This window comes from Camellia sinensis, chromosome 14 (assembly GCF_055761805.1).
Source record: "Camellia sinensis isolate YWXY chromosome 14, ASM5576180v1, whole genome shotgun sequence".
Taxonomy (NCBI): domain Eukaryota; kingdom Viridiplantae; phylum Streptophyta; class Magnoliopsida; order Ericales; family Theaceae; genus Camellia; species Camellia sinensis.
In genome coordinates, this window is record NC_138974.1 from 41918918 (window position 1) to 41946039 (window position 27122).

The 27122-nt window shown below is 31.5% G+C and overlaps 1 protein-coding gene across 1 annotated transcript; it reads right to left on the reverse strand.

Moving 5' to 3' along the window:
- Window positions 1-11430: 11430 nt before the first annotated feature.
- On the reverse strand, window positions 11431-20761 carry LOC114302911 (dolichyl-diphosphooligosaccharide--protein glycosyltransferase subunit 2). Its single transcript, XM_028248003.2, has 20 exons — window positions 20546-20761; window positions 20313-20455; window positions 19285-19477; window positions 19083-19172; window positions 18772-18834; window positions 18547-18616; window positions 18321-18385; window positions 17008-17062; window positions 16058-16185; window positions 15849-15964; window positions 15397-15466; window positions 14671-14775; window positions 14486-14575; window positions 14189-14337; window positions 13718-13829; window positions 13554-13637; window positions 13213-13293; window positions 12857-13081; window positions 12257-12379; window positions 11431-12056 (listed from the first exon to the last, which is right to left on the reverse strand). The coding sequence occupies exons 2-20, from the start codon at window positions 20450-20452 to the stop codon at window positions 11940-11942; spliced, it is 2076 nt and encodes a 691-aa protein (XP_028103804.2). The 5' UTR covers window positions 20453-20455; window positions 20546-20761; the 3' UTR covers window positions 11431-11939.
- Between the last annotated feature and the right edge of the window lie 6361 nt (window positions 20762-27122).

Below are 27122 nucleotides of genomic sequence, written 5' to 3' on the forward strand. Positions count from 1 at the left end.
CTGTATTGTGATTGTCTCCTTCGGCGTCAAGGTTAATCGGTCTGCTGCTTCCAGAAGGAGCATCGTCCCCAGCGTTTCCTAGCTGTCCGTTACTGGCCATCTATTCTTCCTTCGTTCCCACAGACGGCGCCAAATTGTGTGGGTAAAAATCTGACCACACTGCCCGTTTAGTGATCAGCAGCTAAGCACCGGCAGAATAGATGGCTCCAGCAACCTGTAACAGAAAAGAAAAGCTCCGGCGGTGGTTCTTCCACCCGGGGGCACTCCGACGATCAAGTCAGTATGATTCTCAAGGATAATCAAGTATTAAGCTGAATACTCAAAGTATGAATTACATACCTTAGACCCACGGGGGTGCCTTTCTTTTATAATGTACTCAATCCAAGTCCAACTAGAAGTATGACTTCTATGAACTCCAATCTTAGTGCTTACTCTGGACTCTTTAAGAGATAGAGATAAACTCCCTAAGAGCTTTATCCTTATCTTAACTAAGTCCCCTCTTTGCCTTAGGACTCTTGTCCCTTATCTTCGGACTCCGACATCTTCGGAGATGACCTCGGCTTCTCCGAGATTACCTCGGCTTCTCCGAGATTACCTCGGCTTAACTACCAGGGCACGTGGCACCTCGGCTGACACGTCGGCGTCACCATGCCACGTGTTGGTATTCAAAAAATATGTCCCCACAACGCCCACTCCTAAAACTCTTTTATGCTGTGTTTGGTTGGAAGATTTGAGCAGGGATTTAGAAAGAGAAAGGGAAAGGAAAAAGGTGTATGAAACTAGGTGAAATGTAAGTATATTTTATTCACATTTCCCTTACGTTTTCCATTTTCATTTCTAAATCCCTCCTCAAATCCCCCAACCAAATACAGCATTAGAGTTCATGTTTTAGAACTCCAAAATATTTTTGTTAAGATATATACATAATTAAAATATAGCAATCACTATAAATTTATATATATATATATATATATATAAGTTCCACTTGTTATTTAGAATTAGAAATTTTATGAAACTCAAACAAAAATATTAATAAATAAATAAAATATGTGGATTAAATTCATTACAAATATGTCTCACATCATACAAAATTTGAAATTATATTTGACTAGTTTCTCATTTTTTTATCCAGAAAAATAATATTGTACAAACTAAAAAACTTTTAATTTTTTCAGTTTACAAACTTATGTGTCTACTATAACATTATTTATTGAATCCCATTTCAAATTGTGAAATTTTATTATTAGATGTTATATAAATTTCTAAGAAAATTTTCTATAAATTTTCAATATTTTTAACATTTTCCCATCAGGTTGCAGCCTTGGAGTAATCTTGTACAAGTTGTGCTTTGAGGGTTGTTAAATAAAAAGTATAAAATGTTAAAATATTTATAATCTCAATAAACTTATCATATATCTTAAAATAATTTCATACATTTTCATACATTTCCTCTTAGACAATAAAAGCTGGATTGGACCCACATAACATTCTCTGGTGTTCTTTTGTCAAAATTTTCTTATTAAAATGGTAATAATCACAAATAATCTCAATGGCTTTATATTTGAACATTTTATTCACTATCGTAAGATTCGCATTTGATTGACAGCCACGTTTTGTTCAACATCTACTTTTATTTATTTATTGTTCATTACCTTTTTTACACCTTTATTGACAACAGAAATAACTACTTTTTAACCCTCAATAAAATGAATTTTGGATAATTAGAAGAAGCTTGAGGCACAAGGTAAAAGGACTTTCTCTGGCTTGAGAAAAACAAGATTCTTGCCTTGTCTTTATCTTTTCATCTCCAATTTTTCTACTTCTAATAATATCACTTTGGATCAAATAAATAACATTTTCTTGGATAAGCATGCTAGGATTTGATTTTGATTTGATTCTGAATCATACATTTTTATTTTTTGTGCAGATTTTTTGTGCCCTAACTTCACTTTATTCAATTTGTAAGAAGAAATGGTTCTTAGTTCTTAATCTGGAAATTTTGCATGCAACTAGTACTTGACAATTATCCTCTGTTTGTTTTTTATGAAAAAAATTTTCAAAAAAATATTTCTATAATAAACTTTTTTCAAAACATAAAAATATTTTTCTATATTTGATTGTGTTATTAAAACTAATGTACTAGCTATTGTATTAAAGGAGTGCACATTCTTTCATTAACACAAGATTGCCTTTTCTTTTTTTTTTTGGTTAATAATTGTAGTTTATCTTGAAAATATATATATATATATATATTTACTTGTCATACTATTACATATCTGGTATTATTTTTGCCTCCTACTAAAATTTCTTCTCACAATTTTTTATTTTTAAAAATGTAAAATGGCAATTCAAACAATTAACTAATAGCTGGTCCTTCAAACTATGACATGCTTCACATGGACATTAAACTATAATTTAAACTATAATAACAACTAGATCATTGTCACAAAAAAGGTGGACAAGTTTTTTTGCCATTAATTAAACAAGAAGCATATTCCCCCACATAAATTATTTGAAGCTGATTCAGCATATAAAATAAATGGCACACCTCCAATATATATGGCCACCCACAAAATTACAAACTTCAAAATTGTCTTTTCTAATTTATTTAGAAGCAAAAAACTTTGTATCAATTTAGAAAGATTCATATAATTAATGGCTTGGAAACATGGGGAAATTGTAATTTACAAGTGCAAGCTTCGTAGATCACGTGTAATCAATCTTTTGATGATGTATCAAGATGCGATCAGAAGATTGGACAAAACTCCTATAAGATTGGGGGTAGAAGTGACTTGATTAGTAAGATTTTTAAGTTTTACTTGTCGATCTTAACCATAACTTTACTTTTTCGAATAAATCTCGAATGTGTTTTAATCAATTCATAACAAGTCAACTTCGATCGATCGAGTAGCTTGCCAATTTATAATAAATTAAACTTTAAAACTAAATGAGTTTTAAACTATATCTAAGTTTGAATTATTTATGTAATGAATTGATCTCAAATGAAATTTAACGAGCTAAACACAGACAGAGTAAGAATAATTCGATTCATTTTACCACTCCAGGAAAAAAATTAAAGAATATATCATAAATAAAATTATCATTTATTATTGTAAAGGTATAGGGAAATTAAAAAATGAGCATTACATTTCATTTCAGTGAACCTAAACACTACATATATAAATAAATAAACAAAATGATCAATTCTAACAAAAAGAATGAGCGCAAGAGAGAGAGAGAGAGAAGCAGTTGTAAACCACTTGCTTCAACTATATGTCAAATAAGTGAAAACTACACCATCTTTGATCAGTAACCATCATAATGTTATTCGATTCCTTGTAAATCTTCATCGTATAGAATGCGTATAAATAATCCCTATGTATATGTTGTTGAGGGCTAATTCAAACGAGTGCCACATATAAATAAATATTATGTAACTGTGAGTTCATCTTACACAATATATCAGCTACAAAATATATATGCTTGGATTATAGATTTGGCTAGGGAATTGGAAAAAGAAAAGGGAAAGATAAGAGAAATATAAGTCAGATTTTTTTCTCTATTTCTATTTTTCATTTTAAATTTTTATCCAAATCTAATATAGGTGTCTCACCAACTTTCATCTAAACTGTATTTGGTTCATGTATTTAGAGAGTGAAAAAAAAAGGTAAAATGTAAATGAAATATAACTACGCCTCCGTTTGGGAAGTGGGTTGGCTTTTTGGCTTTTTAGCTTTTTTAGCTATTTTAGTCTGGGCTTAAAAGCTTGGTTTGGGAAGCGCTTTTTGACTTTTTGACTTTTTGACTTTTTTGAGTTTTTTTGTGAGAGAAGAATGTAATGATTATGGGTTGGATGTGATGTTTTGTTTGTTATGGCTAAAATAGCTTATTTTGTTTTTTGTGGCTAAAATAGCCAAAAAAGCCCAAACCATGGCTTCTCAAACGAAGCCGTAGGATGACACACATTTAACATTTTCTTTTTAAATTTCTATCCAAATTCATAAACAAATATGGCCTTAATGCTGTGTTTGGTTGAAAGATTTGGGAAGGGATTTGGAAAGGAAAAAGGAAAAGGAAAATGTGTGTAAACTATATGAAATATAGGCATGATTTATTCACATTCCACCTACTTTTTTTATTTCTATTTTCAAATTCCTTTAAAAATTCCCCAATCAAACACGGTATAAACGTTTTTTTTTTTATCGGTGAATGATATTATATACCAAGCCATATACCATACAACTTGGGAAGAGGAAGAGAAGGAAAAAAACAACCAGAAGAAGAAGAAGAGAAGTTACACGTATTGGATTTGGATGACCCAACAAACTACTTACAGCGAAAGCTCACATAAAATTCATCTAGAGTGATGCATAACAACCAACCCCCAAATAATAAAACTCATCATATTGAAGCTAAAAAAGAGCAGCCGCAATTTACGAGGGAGCAGCCAATCACTATTCATTGAAAATTACATAATAGTCCGGAATATTACGTAATTATACTTTTTCATTAATTATCATTCATTATATTTATCATATTTTTTAATCACTCAATACAAATAATGAATAATTCACCAATTATATTATCATGAAGTAACACGTGATTATTCACTACCGAACTATCGAATAATCACCCTTCAATTATTTTCTCAGAAAATGAAAGTTGAGCTACGCAAAAGAAGGTGACGTACTACACCAAAGATAAAGATGAATACTAGTAGTTGGAACATTATGTGCGTTTGTCTGTCCTACAATAATTTAATGTTCAAGATAGATTTTCTTTATCACGTTTGCTTTGGGGTATATATATACATATATATTATAAATTATATATTTCGTCTGTCAACCCTCAATCTCTGGGCTGTTTGCCTAATCTGTCTCCTCATGTGTGTGATTGTATTGTCTTTTTTTGTATATATAACTTTAACTTTAAAACAAAGAAAACAAAATCATTATTAATTTCACGAGAAGCTATATATCTAGGATATATATATATATAGGCAAACAAATCAAGTATGGCCCTGACTGACTCCATGAACCACCACCCTACAATATCAAAACTGCTTCAATCAGATTCTTGTCTTTCTGCCAGATAAACAGTTAAGAATTACCCACCTCCATAGTTTGGGCGGAGAACATTTTTAAATAAAAAATCAAGTAAATTATATTAACCGTCCTTATAATTTGAGATTTGTATTATTTTGGTCTTTAATTTTTTAATTATGACATATTTAATCATGAATTTTGAATCTTGTTCTAAATAAGGACAATTGAAAATGTCATTGCTTAATTTCAACGGCAAAATTGTCAATTTAATAAAATATAAAATAATATGATAAAAATAAATGTCAAAAAAATATTTAAAAATTATTTCTACTCACCAAAGATAAAATTATGTAAGATTGATAAAACCTTTAGACATTTATTTATTTTACAAAATTAATTCTTATTATGTATTTGGATGATAATTATGTAATGGGTGTTTGTTAGAATTTTAATGTGTAATCGATATATTTATTAATGTATGAAATATTTTTAGTTTTGAATTTTTTGCTTTAATGTATTGGTTTAATAATGATATCAAAGTTTTGAATTTTGAAAAAATAAAAACTAATTTAATGAAAATAAAAATAACCACCCATTACATGATCATCATCCAAACACATAATAAAAATTAATTTGGTAAAAAAAAAACCAAATAAATGTCTAAAAGATTTATCAATTTTATATAATTTTATCTTTAGTGGGTAGAAATAATCTTTAAATTTTTTTAAAAAAAATTTGGCATTTATTTTTGTCAAATTAGTTTATATTTTATCAAATTGATGATTTTGCACTTGAAATTAAGCAATGATTTCTTCAATTGTCCTTATTTGGAACAAAATTTAAAATTCAAGATCAAATGTGTCACAATTGAAAAATCATGGATCAAAATGATACAAGCCTTAAACTATAGGGACTATTAGTGTAATTCGCCTAGAAAATATTTTTTAAAGAAAATATTTTTCTATGTTTGATAATGGTCGTGGTAAAACAAAGTTGAAGGTGGAAGCAGTGGCATGGTGGTGGGAAAACGATGGCAGTGATAGCAACGGTGATGGTGGTAGTAGTTGTGGTGATGATGGTGTAACGGTGGAGGTGAAAGTGACAGTGATATTTTAGCCAAGTTTTTTAGCCTATAAGCTTCGTTTGGGAAGAGCTAAACCAAGTTTTTTTGGTTATTTTAGCCACAAAAGAAAAAATAGGTTATTTTAGTCATAAAAAATAAAACATCACATTCAATCCATAATCATTACACTCTTCTCTCACAAAAAAAATTTAAAAAGTCAAAAAGTCCTTTCCAAACCAAGTTTTTTAACCCAAGCTAAAATAGTCAAAAAAGTTAAAAAATCAACCTACTTCCCAAACGACACCATAGTATGATAACATTAGTAAGACTTTAATCTGAAAAATTTCAAATTTTACAAGTGAAAAATATTTTATATCCATAAAAGTTTGTTTGTTTTGTGTTTGTTTTGTTTTTTTTTTTTTATAATAAAAAATGATTCTATCAAATATCAAAAAATAAAAAAATAAATTTTTCAAAAAATTATTTTCAGGCCAAACTATGATGACTTAACTATTTGTTTGGACATACTTGGTACCTTCAAAAAGAAAAATAAATAAAATATAAATTTTAATAATATAAAAAAAAATTAACTTATTTTAGGCAAAAAAAAAAAAAACATTTTCAAAGGTAAAAACGTTGTCACCACTAATACCATTAATTTAGCACAACAATTTGCATAACAATTTGATGTTTATAATATATAATGCTCCAAACATAAACTAGTGTATATGGGATAAATTTATCATTCATTTTATAAAATAAAATGTGATTTATTTTTATATTTATAATTTTTTAATGAAGTTAATTTTTGTATGAATGACCTTTATTATGAAACTTACAAGATAAACGGTTTGAATAATCGATACGGATCCAGATTACAAGAAGAGTATTGAAAGGTATAGAGGAAAACTTATTCCGTTTATATGTGAGTATATTTGTTGCGTGATGCTCTATGATAGTATAATAAATGAAGTATTGATTATTTGTATTAAGTAATTGAAGAATATAAATAGCATAATGAATAGTAATTAATGAAAGAATATAAATAGCATTTATTTATACCATGGGAATATTTATTGATAAAAAGTGTTTCTAACATTAATGATATTGCATGGATTCAGTACAATAACTTCACCATTATCACATGCATCGAGTTCAGTTGAGTAGGAGTACATGCACAATATATATAAGTGTACTTTAGATAAATATATTTATTTAAGTCACATTATTTCTTCATTTTTTTTTATATTTTTTCATAAAATGTCAAAAACTACACTTATTTTCTGTTTTAAAAAAAATTTAAGTGTCAAATTCATTTAATTCTTATGTTTAAAAATAATGATAAATAAATCAATTTTATGTTTAATACTTGAAGAAACCAAGATACATTTGTTTAGATTTTATATTACAAAATCAAATAGAATTTCCATGCAATTAAATAAATGGTATGGTATATATGCAATCGTTGTCCTACACACAAACAGATAAGATGTAACTAGTACACATCAGTGATATAGAAAATATAATTGTCGAATAAAGTATGAACCTCAATTATAAAATAACATCAAACTTTTTTGTATTATATAGTAGTTTTATTTTGTTTAGAGCTACTAATGTAAATCAATACCAGAATTGAGGTTGATAGAATTAAACGTGGGCTCAGTCACCAAACACTAGTTTTGGATTCGTTTATTGAGAGTGACACCTCTCAAAATAATTTCCACAATTAAGCAACCTCAAAACTCTATTATTCCTAGAAATATCATAGTATAGATTTTTAAGCAACACAATGTAATTATGTAGTTATCAGAACAATCTCCTTATCCCAGAGTAGTACTGCTCATCCATGGCAAGGTGACGATTTATTCCACCCTGCAAGGATTACACGATACACACAGATCAATACAAAACTAGACACAAACACTCAAAACTTGTGCTCTGTATCGGATTTTTTTTTTTTTTGGGGGGGGGGGGGACGGCTAAATTGTGTTTTGTTCGATTCCACTGAGTTTTTGTTTCATTGAAAAGTCCATGTAAGAGGGGATTGCTTACTGACAAGTCCTTTTTTGAATGTAAATAGTTGTATGTTGGACCAATATGCCCTCACATAATTTATGGGAATGTTCTATTTTATTTTAGGTATGTGTAATTCCAAGATTTGTGGGGGATAGGAGTGATGAAAATTCGTTTATAAAGTTTTCCAAGTAGGGATTTTAGTTTGAGTCTATTTTTCTGTGTGGCAGTCCAACAGTGCTGTAGTTGACATCAATCCCACTCCCTCCATCTATAACGTGGGTTTCGAAATCACACCAACACTGCGTGAACCCAACAATGAACAACTTACATAAACGCAACAATGAACAACTGTAACGTGAACCCGCTCACTCCATCTATAACGTGGATTTCGGAATCACACCACTTATTCCATCTATAACATGAACCCAACAATGAACAACTTACATTTTCCAAACACTGATTAAGACTTTGCAACCAACAACAATGCACCTCAAATCTGATCGGCGGGGTTCACAGTGCAAAACTCACTGTTCCAAGAAGGTATTAGGGTTCTTCACAACCACAAACTCAACAAATTGAACAACACAGAGATTCTGATTCACACCAACATTGCGTTAAATATTCCCTCAATCTATAACGTGGGTTTCGGAATCACGAATATTTGAAACTCAAATTAGAAAGGGGATAATCGTAACAAATGGTAAGGTTCACATCGACATGCACTATCGATTCGTCTTTCCAAAATAGGGATGATTGCCAATGTGTGGAAACATTCCACCGGGTTGGGTTTTTTAGATGAAAGGGGTTCGTTTTCCGGGTTGGTGGGTTTCTCACACCACAAGAATCACCCCAACCCCAACACACTCACACCAAATTAATCTGAAAATTATTTCGAATACAATCCCATAAATCACGTTTGTGGGATTCGATCATAGGTATTTGAATTTCAAAACCCACGACAACGGCAATCGAAAAAAAATGGTCGAGTTGTGAGAAATTCGAAACAAAAATCCGAAACCAATTTAGTGTGCCTTATTGCACGTGTTCACATCACACACGAAACAACACTTACGACATGACCCACATTCCATTCTGCATGTATTACAAACCTACTAAATTAAAAAAGGTATTAGTGCGCTTTTCCGACCAATATGACACACAAACACCCATTCACCTTCTCTTATACAAACCCACGCCAACTATCAACCAATAATACTAACAGTGGCAAAACAATCAACAAACAAATTAAGAAATCATCCAATCACCAAGAAAGCATTTGAGACCTTATGAATTACAAGTTCACAAAATGAGATTTGCTGCTCAATTCCCCCTTGTTTATATTATATATATTAAACAAATTGAGAAGATTTTGAGAAGGGTAAAAGACCAAAGAAAAAAAGGTGGGATAAGAAATTTTGGCTCCGTTTGGTAGAGCTTTGTAACTATGATTTGAGAATATGAGTTGTATTTTGAGTTTGTGTGTTTTAGAATTATGATTTGAGTGTAGGAAATTTGTTTGGTTATGGTTTTTGAATAAAGTGTTGAATTGAGTGTGGAATTGAGTGTAGAATTGAGTTTTGAAAGTTTGATTTGACATGTGAAGTAAGAAAATTTGTTTGGTTATGAGTTTTGAAAAGAGTTTTCAAAACTTAATTCAAATTGCTATAACCCATAACAAAACATATTACTTTCACATTATTAAAAATTTTGATCAATACTCAAAACCAAACTCTTTTTAAAATTCAATTAAAAAAATTTATTATTAACAAAAAATAACATTAATCAATTTTTTAATTGAAAATACTACAAAGGAAATAATTTTTTTTCAAAATAAATATTCAAAAAATTTAAATAATAAATATTTAAATAATTTAAATAATCTAAAAAATTTAATAAGTAAAAAATTAAAATAAATATTCAAAAATTTTAAATCGTAAAAATTTAAATAATTTAAATATTCAAAAAATTAAAATAATTTAAAATTTTAATATTTTAAATTTAAAAACAACTCTACATTCAAATCGTAACCAAACACATAAAACAAAACTCAATTAAAAAATTATTTTTAAAACTCATAACCAAACACATAACTCGAAACTCCATGCTACTTTCACAACTCTACACTCAAATCGTAACCAAATACATAACAAAAAAATTAAAATATTTAAAAATATTTTTATAAAATAGAGTTTGAATTTATTTTTATAAAATATTTTAAAATTTAAAAAATTAAAATCGTAATATTTAAAAATTAAAATATTTAAAAATATTCAAAAAATTAAAAATATTAAAAATATTCAAAAAATTAAAAAAAATAAAAAATTAAAAAAATCGTAACATATTTAAATATTAAAATATTTAAAATCTTAACAAAATTAAAATATTTTTAAAATATTGATTTGAATGGAGTTTTGAAAAGAGTTTTGAATTATGTGTTTGGTTATGAGTTTTGAAAAGTAATGATTATGTTTTGAATTGAGTTTTGAAAAATGAGTGTAGAATTATGATTTGAAAACCCTAAACAAACATCATACTCAAAAGTGAGTGTGGAACTAGATTTTGAAAACTCCACCAAACGGAGCCTTAAACTCCTATTTTAAGTACTTTTCCCTTCATTTTTCATTTGTCCTCCAATCCATTATCAAAACAAAACCTCAACGAATATACCTTGAAAACATCTCGAGGCTGTTTTGACAACATGCATAAAAAGTTAAAAGTCAATTTTTTATTCATTTTGAGTCACATTACCTCACATAAAACAACAATAAAAGTCAAAAAAATCAAAAAATCAATTTTTAACCATCTTTCCAAAAATCCATTACCCATACATCCTCTTGGCCGCCGTGTTTGGGAAGAACTAAAATATATATATATATATATATATATATTTTATTAAAGTCGAAAAGCAAAAGCCTATCCAGGAAACACTAAAAGAGCAAAAATTAAATAAATAAATAAAAAATCAACTCCCTCCCACCAAAATAATAAAAAATATATATATATATATATATATATACATATATAAAAGCTACAAAAGGCAATTGACAAACCCTCCCCCTCAATATATTCTTTTAATCCCCTTTTCTCAAGTCCCTAACAAAATGTGCATGACAGCCAGTTAAACGTGCTTAACAATTTTGAAGTAATCAAATCACAGGTGGGACAAGTATTTAGTAGGTTCCTGTTCCAAGAGGTGGTTAAACTATAACAAGCATGTGATAAGGCGGAGAAGAGGATAATAATAATGCAAACGCTAGCTTTAAAATAAAGGCTAGCCTAGATACCACAACATAGGGTCATAAAAAGTGTTTTATAAAGCCATAGTCATGATCATTAAAATAATTGAGTGGGGGTCTTCTTGGTGAAGCAAAAGCATAGTCAAATTGCCCAAAGTAACTACACACCATCACTACAATCTTATTAACTCTACACGAGCTGCTATTCCATCATTTATCGTTCATTAACATACCGTTCCTAAATAAATTCAAGGCAAAATTTCTCAAGCAACAAGTTCAAGCAACTCGTGAGAAACAAGATTCAACAAGTCACCAAAGTGAATATAACAAGTTCGTTATAGGGGCCACTATCCTTAATGATATTCTCTAAAAACCTGTAAGGATGGTTCGTCCTCATCATGGATAGAAAGCAAAGAACCGAGTGGATGTGTGTTTTCATTCAATGTGATTGTGTGCTAAACTTCACTGAACAGTTAGCATCCTACAACAAAATTGAATTAAGATGACCAACCACATCTCTCTTTAGGGGGGGGGGGGGGGGGGGGAATGTTGTCCTTGCAAGCACAAACTCTCATTTCCTCAGGCAGATTTCAACTTGGCTGATGTTGAGGCAAGGTGAGAAAGGGTCCTGTGTCCAACAAACATCAAGAAGATCCCCAAGAAACCAAGCGCTTTCAACGTTGTGAATAAATCCAACTGCAGAGAAATAACAATATTAACAGTCAACTGGCAGGGAGGGAAATGATTTTAATATCCAACTCTTTAGAAATTTACTCAAGAAGTCAATGCTACCCTTTACTGCCATGCAACAATGGGTACACTTCTAGTGGCAAGTCTGCTGGCGGGCAGTCAAGGGTCCAAGAAAGGACAAGTGCAATGCAAAGTAAGAGACAGACCTTTAACCAGAAAAGCACATAGAGCGAGAGAACTGCCCCAATGCCAACATGGAACAAAATGGCAAATGTGGCAGGTACTGTTGATGTAGGGAAGTTCTTCAGGTTCACGCCCAGACGCAATAGCTGTCAAAGATATCAAGAAGTATGCAATAAGTAAATGTCCGGACAACAGTTCGGACATTTAAAGTAGTTGGTACGCACAATTGTCCGTCAAGAAGAACTACTAATGAGAGAAAATCAGTACCTTCAAAACCCAGCACACAAGTAACCACAAACAACATAATAGCTGGGTTTAGAGTTAGATGACAAATTAATGAAGACATTTCAACCACTTGATTATATTTCCTTCCCAAGGGAATTAAAGAAATAGCTATTTTTCCCTTTTCTTTTCTTTTTTTTAATGTTTTGGGAAGAGGGGATCACTATTGTTCCAAATTCACATTTGGGAACACAGTAAATGTGCAAATGAACTTAGTACAGCCAATTTATCAGGCACAAAGTGCTTTCAGAAACTACTATTCAGCAGCGTAAACAATCTAGTATTCAAAAATGTCTGTACTCAATGAAAATACAGCAAGGATCTCTGGACCAAAGACTCACCCCAACCAAGAATCCAAGGAATGGCAAGAGAACAAGGGCCAAAAAGGTAAGAGAGAGCTCCTGAGGTGGACCCTTTTCTGGAGACCTGAAGATATGAGTTATCTCAGCTTTGGGTCCATATCTCAAATAAGGATCAACAGCTTGTGGAGGAGGGCGGGTAGCCTTCTCAGGTGGTTCTGGAAGATCTAATTCAATATGTCCCAGTTCTCGTAAGTAAGAGTTCTCCTGAAAACAAAAGATTATAATTATTAAAAAAAAATAAGAGAGAGATTTAGAGAGAAATAAACCTAAAATGTGAGTACAAATGAATGAATAAATAAATAATAGAATTCAATGGAAAAAAAAGTAGTGCTTACCATGACAGCATCACCAACAGTAAGTTGAATATCATATCTACCGGAAAGATAGAAAAACTTCTCAACCAGTCCAAGAAAATCCTTCAAGACCAAATGCCACATATATAAGGAAACTACTACATCTAACCATCACCAACAGGTAACTATCTTGTTCAATTCATAATTAATTTTCTTTTAACATTAGTATATCAGACTAGATTGCATTGCAACATATCAATAAACCCATGTTGAAGTCTTGTTACAAAGTCCTATAGATCTGTGAGTTGCTAAATTGATCAACTTCTGTAGATCCTAACAAGGAGGAAATGAAATTTAAGATTTGATTGATCAGAGGAACTTACTAGTGTTATCTCAAACTGTTTACCAGAGTTCCCCAAGACGAAGATGTGCTCAACTTTAGTCTCATGTTTCAACTTGAGAAAAGCCTGCAGGCAAACAAAGTTCTCAACAACCTTGATATAAGAAGAGCATTATTAAAGAGACAAACCAAAAGCAAAATACAAACCTGATGTGGTTTAAATGGATGCCCAAGTGGAGTGGTCAATTGAAATGATAAACGCAGCTTTTGTAGATGGTTTGCTGATAACGAAAGAGCAGTCTCTCTAGCTAAATCTAGCCTGAAGAAAAAGCATAGCATGATGTAAATTTTAATCTGCTGAAGTAAAAAATGTAATCAATAACATCATTAATACAGAAAAATAGCACATAAAGATCAATAAGTCGTATTTCTGTTGATCGTAATAGAAGCATTTTTCTCACACCAAATATCACATTCGAAGTTTGAAAAGTCTTAATCCTAAACCTCAAAAAAAATCTGTAGGGAGAGATATCAGTGTTCTAGGGAAGGTGTAATTGAGCAACAACAGCATTTAAGAGAATTGGTTCAAGCAAGTCAATGGAAAATAACAGGGAACTAAGCTAAAAATGGAGGAAAATGTAAGCAAATCCAGGTTAAAGGAAAAAGTAAGTGGCATACTTCTTCTGAGATTCTATGCTCCCAATATCACTGTCCAGTACTGCAATTTCTGCATTGTCAACTTTGATAACTCCAGTGACATATATTGGTACTTTTGTTCGGCCTCCAGTGGCATAAATTTTCTTATGCTCCGAATCTTGTAGCACAATCTACCAAAAAAAGGATGAAAAAGGAAAAGAGGATGCACATAGAAAACAGACGAAGATCAGCCTCTTTGACACAGGCGATAGTGAGTAGGAGAGGAAAAACACAGGGACCTTTAGATCAGTAGGAAATGACAATAATAAATACAATTACCTCAAATACAAAAACATAATTGCCTACATCAACACTCTTTGGCCATGCATCCAAGAAATGGACATCATTTTCTTGATCAAACTTGAGTTCCTGCATCAAGGCAAATAACAAGATCATTAGGATACAAGTTAGACAAATTATGGTCATGAGCATCTGATAAAAAACAAAAGAGTCCCACGCAGCACCTGGCTCTCAATTATAGAAGCATCCTTTGAACCAGAACTGAAAGCTTGCTTGAGTTTTACTGATAGAGACGGCGCTGCAGATCCCAGTACAGTATTCACCCTAACCTAATAAGCACAATATTATACTGATTAGTATTTAGCCATATAAGCTAAACTTTAAACTAGATCTTGGGAGTGGTAGATCAAAACTTGAGAGCTAAGAGTTAAAAGCAACTTAATGGAATTCAACTACCTCCGGAGAAGAGGGTTATCTATGAGTGGGGGGCTGACTTTGCACATTACCAGATTAAAGACGTCCAGATATCAAGAAGCCTGGACATGACTGACCCTTTTTTTAAAGGATCTGGCACCCTAAAATATGGACTTCTGTTGCTAAAATTGCAAAAATCATTCAAAACAAGTAATTTTGTTTCTCAATCTCTACTGTTGGTAGTCATATAATTGGATTTGACATTTATACTTTTGTGATATGGTATGTGTTTGTATTCTTTCCAAGAGGTTTAGTTAATCCGACCTATCATAATGAACGCGCAAAAAAAATTGTCCTAACCAGATTCATATATCTCAATTCTGCACCTACCCAAAAAAGAGAGTGCGTTCATGTTGACAAAGAACTCACCATACAGGATATCCAAAACATATGGAGTAAGGAGGGCAATCAAAGTAAACAAGTAATAAAAGCACATTCTTAAAATACAAAAAAACAAATGAACAGAGATGAAACACCTTGAGCCGGTCTTTTCTAGTCAGTGACAGCACCGTAGCTGGAAGAGATAAAATCAGAGGAATGGAAACCCTGTAACAGAAAGAGGAAAAAAAACACCAGATATTTTTGGAAGAAATTTTTAAAAAATATAACATAAAATTAAAAAAACAGTAAATTCCAGGGCAGGGAGTAAGTAAATCAGTTTAACTAATTTTCATGACATATTTTGGTGGAAAAGCTATCAAACCTAGCTCTTTGCATCTCCTAGTTTCAACCAAAAAAATATTCAAAGAAATACTAAACACATAATTGCAAGCATTATACTCGGGCAATAGAAGTTGCATCTCCAAGAGGTTAAATAGCCATACCCACTAAAATGAAGTCCACACACAATCATACACAAATTGCACAATCTAGTGTCATGATACAGACATAGTTCACTAAAAAGAAAGAATGGCATTCAAGTTGTTACCGATTGCTTTCCAAGCAAGCTAATGCATCAATTTGGTTATAGAAGTCTTTGGCATTGCCCGGAATTCCAATGCCAAGAAAAAATTTTGCCAAACCCAATATTTTGGCCCCTGGCAGCTGAAAAATTCAAAACAAAAATCTTTAGACTATAATTTTAGCAGATCAAATATAAAAACATTAATACACTCCAAACGAGATTCTTCTGCGCACATCTAAACTTTCAGAAGTAGATGTTGGAAAAGCTGTCAGCCCACGAACTACTGATGAAGTAGCTGAAAGAGGACCCTGATGTTCAGGTGCATCAACAAGTTTCTCATCAAAGTAGTAGGCCCCATCATCTACAGTAGGCAAGGAGGTACAGTCAGAATAAGATGAAATAAAAAATAAAAAATAAAAAATAAAAACAATAGATATTAGAAAATGAAATGTTACATGATTAGATGTTTCACATTCTTCAGTTATTTATTCAGTCAATTAAAGTGCACACTCAAACTATCAGTATCCTAAAGTTATCAATAGACAGTCGACTAAAACTATCCCCAAAAAACTAATATGACAAAACAAACCAAAATGTAGAATTATTTAATGAGAGAATCCTTATTTCTTATTTTATATTTACTCGATTATTTATTTTTTAGATGCAATCGAAGGACATATCATGCTATTTGGGGTAAGCATTTGTTTTCTCATCAAGTTGAGTAGATGATCATTTTCACATTGAGTTGAGTAGAGGATCAGCAAGCACATATTAAAAACTGGGAAAAATCATAGTACTACAACTATCATCCAAAAGATACTAACTAGACCAAAAGGCAATAATCAACCAAGATATGTGCGTTTCTTCTTAGTACAAACCTTAGATGTAAAATGGATTTTTCTAGGATGTGTATGGCCTCAAAAAGCTAAAAAGGGAGACATAGAATTCATCAAATTAACACTTCATAAGGCAAATCATTAACTAATGGGTGCAACCAGACTCTTTTGGAATCTAAGATTACAGGGAAAAAAATAATAAAGAATGCAAGTGTAGTGGCGGTTTTGGTGAAGCAAGCATGTCATACAAAAAGAAACAAACTTAAATCTTAAGTGCATCATTGAAGTTAATATGAGAATCAATTTATGAAGAATTTAGTGGGTTAAACAACAATGTATACACATACCATATTTCTCAGCACTGTCAAAAAGCTTCACTATATCATTTTTTAGCGTTCCAATCTGGAAATAGTAACAACTGTCAGGTCTAAAAATGCAAAAAACCTTTAAAAAGTTTATCCAACCATTTCAGAAGTAACATCAGCAATCGAAAAGATCCAAGTCTGAAAAGATAAGATCTAGCATAAATCTAAACAAGTCCACAGGCAGATAAATGAAAAAGCACAGCCTAGTATTAAAAAAATAATAATAATAAATGTTTGGTGGATATTTGGAGATGTAAAGTTCAATCCTTCCACCATTTTATTGGGGTCTTGCTCTCCCTTTTAGTTCTTCCTTCAAAGATACACACATACGCACGTGAATGTGTCCTAATCAAATTACCAATAGACAGGATCTTCTCATGAGAAGTTGGTCCACACAAAAAATGTGACTGAGGATGGAGCATTGGACCCCTAAACTCGTCCTTTTGCGTGGTCTATGGTTCATTGAAAACTCAATACTAGTAATGGCATATTTCACAGGAGGAGGCCCAATTGTTCCACTTTCACAGTGGTGTACTATGTGTGTGACGGGAGTGGGGAGAGCATTGAGTCATTGACCATCTAGATTTGAACTATTTTTGCATTTTCTTATGGTTATGTTATGGCATTATGACATAGATTGCAACAACTCCAGTTGCATATGCTCATTGTTGATTATAAAGGTTTCAGGTCAATTAAGAAGATCTAAGTTCTTGGAAGTTGTAATTTATGCAGAGCTTTGGTTGATTTTGTTGCAAAGGAATGCAAAAACTCGGCAAGATATAGAAGAAATATGGGATAGGATTTATTGTTTGTCCTCTTTTCGTATTTTTTTTTTTATTTCTAGAGATTGAAGAGCTATTTGTTTTTGCTTATTTTCTCCCTTTTTTGAACTCCATTGTATTCCTATTTTTCTCATTTTTAAGAAATTTCCTTTGTTGCTAATATATATACATATAGTTTCCACATCTAGATATTGTTTCTACCGAATAAAAACACATGCAAAACTACAATGTCCTAGCTAAGCCTACCAGTCATCCATTCATGAGAAATAGCCAGCAATTCAAACGAGTACAACTTTAATATCATCACATGACATATTTTAATATGAAAGAACTTTACGGTAAGCATCAGTACAAAGCTCAAAGCACAAGATTGTAGAATCCCCTAAAATCAAGAGAGATGAACCAACAAATGTAACATCTTCGTTTTATAAATTCTAAAACGGACAACTCTGTTCTGATGTTTAGAATACACATATTTGTCCAGAGCGTAAACTATAATAGAACTCAACTCACCAGAGATTGATCAATCCCAGAAGTTGCTAATGAGACAACTCCAGCAAGTGTTTCAAGTGCTAATCCTGCAAGAATTACCAAACCCAAGATTGGTAAAAAACTAGGTAAATTAATACCTAAATACTGAAATTATAAATTTTGAACAACCTATGGCAGATGTTAAATTATGGTAGTCAACGCTACTAGAAAAACTTGATAATAATATACATTAGAGACAAACCATTACCAGCAGCGTAAGTACTCGATGCAGGGTTGTTTGAACTATAGCGCCACCTTCCATCACTTTGGCTGAGTGCCTGTCAAAAAATTTTAACATAAACTTAAGCATACACAAAACAAGTTTTGCACTCTAGGATAGACATGGAAACGTGTACTCACAAACACCACACACACACAAACCGATCGAATGAGTAAATTACCCAATATCATGCCATATAGTATTGATACCAACCTTTATGGATTTGAAAATTCCATCAGCATCAACGAGAAACGCATCAACTTCAGAAGTTTGATCCTGCAAACAACATCATAGAAAGAAAACAATGGTCAGGGGTTATATTAAAATCCCAAAAAAAGATAGCGAAGGCTACACGTATGATACTGCAAAGAAATATGTTATCTAACAGCCTAAGTATATCATATCATATAATGATAACCGAAAAGAAAACTCCTTCACAGGCCACATGTATGAACCAGAAACATGGTAAGATCTTAACTCAAAATGAGGTAAAAATTACATCGTTGTTCCAGTGTATTAATTACCTTAATAAGCCTCAAACTTCCTATGGAATAGTAGAAGTCGAGTAATGAATTTGCTTCATGGACAGATACTTTAAGTCTTGCAGCAATGCCCTGGACAAGAAAGAAGACAAAGATCAATGTAATATTTCAGCATGTAGGTGATATTTCAAATAGAAAACAATTTCAAACTAAGAAACTAATCAATGCCAAAGCTTAAAGTTACCGCAAAGATTTCCTCATTAATCTCGCATTTTAATAGCTTGTTGACTCTCAGTGCATAGAACAGATCCTTTAAACTTGAAGACGAAGACCCAAGAGTCTCCACCACAGAGGGACAAGTAGAATCCCTTATGTTAAGCTCGTTCCCAATTCCAAGAATCTCAAATGTTCTTAAACCTTCAGATGCTTCTTCTAAGCTGTATACATATAACATTAAATCAGATAATTGGTTGCCTTAAAATTGCACAATTCAAGTTCAATGGGCTAGTGCAAATGCCAACAATACTGGCTGAAGCTTGATGTGAATGCATTATAATTTATATGTATGAAATAAATTTATTTAAAATATTACTGCTTAATGGGGAGAGCGCAAAAAAAAACATATCAAATAATGTATTTGCCAACTATCATAGATACCAACTTAACAATTCATGACAGAAATCATCACCATGCAGATAACAACATAACTATGATGTGGTTATATTGTAAGAAAACCATTATATTCATAAGCTGAACAAGATAAATTTAGCTGAGTTTAGCAGAGTTGACCCGTTAGCGTTTTCTTTGATGTCCCGGACCACATCAATGGGGACATACATTCAAGCAAAGTGAGCAGATGATCACATTGTTTGTAATCAGTGAAATTAATAAAATCCTTGTAGACCCAGACCCAAACGAAACAAAACTAGACATCAAATTAAACTTTTTTCAATTAACCCAGCATCTAACAACACTTCCACACTTGATTGCTTAGACAACACAGTCAACAAAAGACTTGGGTGTTTTTAAAACAATCCAATGAATCTACTAACTATTTCTTTTTTTTTATAATTATTATGAAGAACAACATTACTGGGAGGGGCCAATCCAATTTATTTTCTAATAGTGCGTTTTCTCGAGAACCAAACGAAGATCATGGAAACTTTTAATTACATAGACAAACAAAATAAAAATAAAAATAAAAATGAAGGAGAACTAGATCAAACAAAAATACAATGAAGAAAAGTGGGTTTAATTAGGGTTTAGTTTGACCTTCCAAAGGATCCATCGAGTGGCGTGAAAACCTCTAATGCAGCAGATCGGTGAGATTCGGAGATCGGATGAAAAATCGCAGCTTCGCATACAAATATTATAGATAGTATCAGAACCAGAAATCCGAAATTTCTGGCCATTCCCTGGAAAGAAAAGAAAAAGAAAAAAGAAAACAAGAGTGACAGGCTGAGAAATTTTGAAAACCCTAGAATTGAAAATGGAGAATTGTTGACCGTGAGAGAGTCTTCAGAGTCTCTGAGTCTGCGCCACAAAAAGTCTTGACTACACTGAAGAGGAGGAAGAGGAAGGAGAAGGATGGAGGTTTCGAGTGTTGTTTGGAGAGAGCGATTTGCGATACAATTTATAATCGAATGGGCCTAATATCAACTCGAGCCTTGGTCGGTATGTTTCGGATTTGGGCTGGGCTAAGATTGTTACGGATTTAGGCTGAACTCGATTAGATGCTTCTGTGGTGGGGATTCTATTTACATCTAAAAAAATGATTAAGTACTCTAATTTTTAAGTATATCCTATTTAATTATTTAAAATTTTATTTTACTCTCATTACACTTTATTATTTTTTTAAAATTACCTTTAAGGTAAGCCTAAATAATAAATAATAAACAAACTAAAAAAATTAAATTTTTTCAATACAAAAAATAATTCTCAAATATAGGGAGAAAAAAAAAAAACTTATAAGCACATAAACATTATAAATACAGAAAAAAAAAAATCAAACTTTTACATAAGCATTATAAAACTTTTCAATACAAAAAAAAAAAAAAAAAAAAACTTTTATATTATAAATTATCTACAATAATGCTCGTGAAAAAAGTAAAAACCAAACTTATAAGCACATAAGCATCCGGCACTAACAATAAAGAGTAGTTCTCAAATAATGTACTATTTAAATGATATAATAAGAACAACTCCAGTAATATGTTATTGTTAATTTAATTACTAAGCCCTTTAATTTTTGTCAAAAAACGATATAGAAAATAATTGATGGTACTCTATAAAAATTGTGAAACTCATTTATATGAATACTTACCTCCTTTTTGATGGGTTATTTCAAAAAATTATTTTGATTATTACTCTCAACTATTATTTGATTTTATTCAAATTTTCTTCTAGAGTTTAAGGTTTCAAAATAATAAAATAAATAAATAATGATGTTGATGATGATAGTAAGTTTTGGTAGGATTGATTTGAGTTTTGGAGGGAGGGTGAAGAAGAAGAAAAAGAAGAAGAAAGGGAAGAAGATACAGAAATTTGAATAACAATAAGAATAACTTATTAGGGTGTACTATGAAAAAAAAATATATTTATTTTGAGATTTAATGTAGGGAAAATTAGTCTAGGGTCTCCCATTTTTCGTAATGGAAGAGATCCACAACATTATTTTTTGATGTCTAAGGTCCCTAAACATATATCAGAGAAATTTGTCTTCGAATGGGTCGATTTTTTACTCTTCAGTTGCTGCCTTGGGTTCAGTTGCCATTCTCAATCAATCTCTTACAAAACCTTGCCTGCAAGTGATAAACTATAGATTTAGAACTCAAATTTGAAGACTTTTGAACCCTAAATTTTGCAGAATCAAGGATAAATGTAACATACATACATACATACATATATATATATGCTTGATTGATGATAGACACAAGAGAATCCACTTACACCTTCGCCGTCAACACCTCTCACCGGCCCAATGGCACCGTCAACCGCCACCTCACCACCTTCCTCGACCTCAAATCTCCTCTCTCCGCCACCACACCCATCAATGGCGTCACCACCTGCGACACCACAATCGACTCTTCTCTCAATCTCTGGTTCCGCCTCTACACCCCCACCGCCCTCACATCCACCGCACCACCATCGTCTTCATACCATTCTCCGATTTCAATCAATATCAGTGCAAATGAGCTTTAATTTTTCTAGGTATCGTTAGAAAATATATAAATATGTTTTGTAATTGCAATTGTAATTTTTTTCTTGGATTTGTAGGTTGTACTTTGATTTGGGAAGTGAGAGTGATTGAATGGGATGTGTGCTATGGAGCTGAATTTGTGCTTGAATTTGAACTGAATTTTCTCCAGAGAAATTCTCAACCCAGAGAAAATTCAGTTCAAATGAAAAAAAATAATCGAAATAGACGTCCTGTGAGCTAAATTACCAGAGAAATTCTCAACCCAGAGAAAATTCTCAACCATTGCCAAATACTCCTGGAAGCTTGCAGAGAAATTCCAATTCCTCAGTTCATCATTCTTCGGATTGGAGATGGGTTTACACTTGTTGGCCTACAAAAGTACTTCTATGATCAAGTTCGAGATTCAATGAATTTGTGTGTGTAGGTGTGGTATATATATGGTGTGTGTTTGGACTAGTGAACTGATTTTTTTTTTCATTGAACTGAATTTTCTCTGGGTTGAAACAAGAGAAATTCTCTAGTTTTTTAACTGAATTTTCTCTGGGTTGATCCAGAGAAATTCTTTGGTTTCGAGCTGGATCTTAGAATGCTTAATTTGTATAAATCCCACTGTTTTTTTTTTTTTTTTTTTTTTTTCCGGTAATCACGAATGAACACGAAGTTCAGTTAAAGGCCTTGAAGGGTCAGCATGAAGATAAGTGCAAGAAACTAAAAGAGGAGTTGGATGTCCAGAAATCCAAAGAAGACAGGCAAAGGGCGCTACTGCAATTGCAGTGGAAAGTAATGGGTGACAAATCACAAGAGGACCAAGAAGTAGATTAAAAAAGAATTATTCTACTACATCAACGAAAGATGAGAAATTCTGATGGTCCAGAGAAATTCTGAATCCATATGCAGACGATCCCTATGCATTTGATTAGAGAAAATCATTTCCTGGATTGAACCAATGGCACAAAATCATTGAAGCAAAGTCTTTTGTTCTTTTCCATGTCCTGATAACGGTGGTGCATCTAGACTACTTCACCGACAAGCGATAGCACATGTCATGAACTTTCTGTGCAAGAGCTTGAAGTCCAGAGAAATTCTTTTCCAGAATTTCTCTGGACCAATTTTCTCTGTGACGTGAATTTTTTCTTGACTAATTTTCTCTGGATCAATTTTCTCTGGACTAATTTTCTCTGGACTAATTTTCTCTGAATCAACTTGAGGAACCTTAGACATTATGAAAATATTAAATGTCCTTTATGCTATAAAATCTTAATATGATGGACCTTAAAAAAAAAAACCCCTTAAATGTATTGGCCTTATTAATAAATTCATATTATGATATATTAGGAATTAAAATTTATGAATTTAAATCGGACGTACTAAAATATATGTTTGACTTCAAAGAGAATTCCCTTTCTGTAGTGAGTCTTTTTTTTTAGTTAAGTTAAATCTAACCATCAATCAATTCGGAATTAAAACTCGCGAATGCTTTGATACCCTCACAAAGCATCCTTTTTCTTCGTTTTAAAAAAAAAATTTGTTAATTTACTATTAACAGTATATTTATTAGCCCACATCAAATATATAGATTGATTGGGACCGCTCAATTTGTCGGGAGTGCTATAAATTTGGGTAAATTATATTTTAAATTTTTTTATTTTGATTTTAAAATTAATTTATGTTAAAAATTAAATAAAAAATACCATAATAATTGTCAAAAAACATAAATAATATATTATTATATTCAACTTTAAATTTATATCAGATGTATGAGTTATATATTAAAATATTTTATATTATGTGACTGTCAATGTGTCTTTTTTTATCTAATTTTTAATAAAAATTAACTTTGAGCAACTCCAATCTTACTAGCCAAAATGCTTAGTAAAATAACACAAAAAAATATTTTCTTTATTTTGTCTAACTAGATTACCTAATGTATACTTCAAGGGGCACTCTTTGTTTTAGCTAATTAATCATACTAGATTAAGTAATTTTTACAAAAAAAAAAAATACAATAACAGGTAAATAAAAATTACAATATGTTTTTTTATGACATACCAAATATACCTCTAGTGTTGATATGGTTGTCGATGCAACATTTCTAAATATTTATTGTTTAAAAATATATTAATAAATGATTTTTTTAAATAATATTTTTATATTGTTAGGTTTTTATTCTTGACAATTCCATTTGACAAGACTCATTTTAGTTGTAATTGTATTCGATTTTTTATTTCAGTGAGGCAATGAGTTTTAGATGGGAATCCAATCCGAATTGTGCCTATGCAAAGGAGTTTGTGATATTAATCCTATCATGTTTGTCATTTCGCTGACTATGTCGGGAATCGAGCTACCTGATCGGCTCGTGGGGGTCGAGGGGGCAGCGCCCAGACGGGGTCGAGGGACAGCGCCCCCGAAGCAAAAAGTAAAATTACAGTCAGAGTTGATTGTCCGCTCGAGCGGTCATTCTTGCACTCGAGCAGAGATCGCGACCTTTTAAAAGTTTCACTCGCCTGCAAAAGTACTAGGAGTTGTTTTTTTTCCGCTCGAGCGGTCATTTCTACGCTCTAGCATAGATCCGCTCAAGCGTCCATTCTTGCGCTCGAGTGGAGATCGCAGATCTGTTTTCTATAAATAAGTGTTTCAATTCGATTTTAAGGTACAACTTTCAAGTCTTCTTCTTGGGTATTAGGGTTTTCATCAAGGGCTTCTTTGCTTCTTTCTTTTGATATCTGTGAGAGTTTAATCATGAATTTAGTGAATTATATTAAATGGTTTGTTTAGTTTGGTTTATTAAAAAAAGGTAGAGTTGTTTTTTGGTGAATTTCGTGAATTTGGGCCTGAAGCTTTGGTGGATTATGGAGTGGCTCATTTTCGTGGATTCAACATCGGCGTCGTGGATTCAATGTTGGGTAAGACAATTTCGAGGTGAAGGCAAGGCTGGAAGAGGCATATAGGGTCGGTTCAATTTGGGCATGAATTCGCTAGGTAAGATTGCACTTGTATAATTTCTTTATGTCTTTTTAATGGATTGTTTTGTGACTTTTGTCCTTAATTTTTTATCATAATTGAAGGCGTTCTAATTGTGATTTTTCTACGTTAAAATCGTGTTGATTTGTCTTAACTGTTTGATTGAGATTATTATTTATTGGTTAAAATTGATAGATATTCACAAATCAATATCTAGAAGATTTTTAGATTTTTCAATTATCATATTCTTAAATAGAGAGAGAAGCAGTAGGAGTGAGAGTGACAGTGAGAGTAAGAGACAGAGATGAAGTCATATTTGATCTTTAAAAAATTGATTGTTGAAAGGGACGCAATATTAATTATGGAGAAAGTATGGGTGTGTTTGATTGGACGGACTGGAACATGGGGGATTACAATCCATCGGACTTGAGTCCTGGGACTGTGAATCCCCCGGACTATTTGGTTGGATTGGATATGTATCTTGTGTTTGTTTTTTCATGGGATTAGATGTCTGGATAGGACTATTTTCAGTGAATCCAACGTTTGGTTGGACGGACTGGATAGGATAAATGAACAAAAGACTATTTTACCCTTTTTCAATTGTTTACTAAGTAACAGCAATATTAAACATATCTTTAATATTTTAATTATTTTTAATAAACATTAAACATACTAATGGTTAAATTTTGTTTAAAGATATTTAAACATACTAATATTGATAAAATTTTTTGACTGGTACAGATTATTTTTATTTAAACAAATAAAAATTTATTGTTGAAATTAAACATACTAATGGGTAAATGTTTAAATTTTTATTTAAACAATTAACATTGAAATTATTTTGATGTACAGATTATGTTTAAACAATTAACAATTAACAATTAAATAAATGTTGATGTACAGATTATGTTTAAACAATTAACAAATGTTGATGTAATTAACAATTAACAATGTAATCAAATGCTGACGTATTAAAACATAATTTAATAGATGTTAAATAAATATACATGTTGATGTACAGATGTTGAAATAATTTAATAAACATGTTGATGTACAAATGTTTAAATGTTTAAATAAAACATAATTTAAATAAATGAAATTATTTATTGTTGAAATTAAACATTTAATTGTTTAAATAAAACATCTATTAAAACATCTATTAAATTTAAATAATGAAATTAAATAAAACGTAAACAAAATTTTAAAATAAAACATCAATAAAATATCTATAAAAAATTATTTAAAAAAATTAAATAAATAAAACATTAATAAAAAGTTAAATAAAATTATTTTATTTTTAAATTGAGACATTTAAATTTTATTAAATATAATACATAATTAAATAGTAGAGGGTCAAAATTGTCATTTCGCATCTAATCCAAACAGTGATTAGTCCCCCAAAACAATCCCACCCCCAGGACAGGATAGTCCCCCATATGGGGGACATGGAGTCCGTCGGATTAAAAAAAAAATCAAACGACGGATAAGGAACACTATTTGGATTGTAATCCAAATAGTGAATAGTCCCCCCCAATCCCCCCAATCAAACACGCCCTACATGTATATATATATATATATATTTTTTTTTTTTTTGACCACATGGAGAAAGTTTTGATTAGCTTACAATGCTAGTTAAAGAACGAAAATAAAAAAAAATAAAAATACAGGCAAAATGCCTGTAGTTTTGCATAGCCTGTTGTTGGAGGCCATAAATTGCAACTTCAATAGGCAAAATGAACCAAATGTCCAGTTTGCCTCCTCCCTTGGAGTTGTTTTTAAGCATAAAGTGAGAAGAAAAAAAAAAAAGGGATTAAAGTGGGAAAAAAAATAAATTTAAAGGTCAAAGTGAGAAAGTAATCAAATATAAATGGAGTAAAGTATAATTTACCTTATAAATTATGATGTAAAAAAATTATACATAT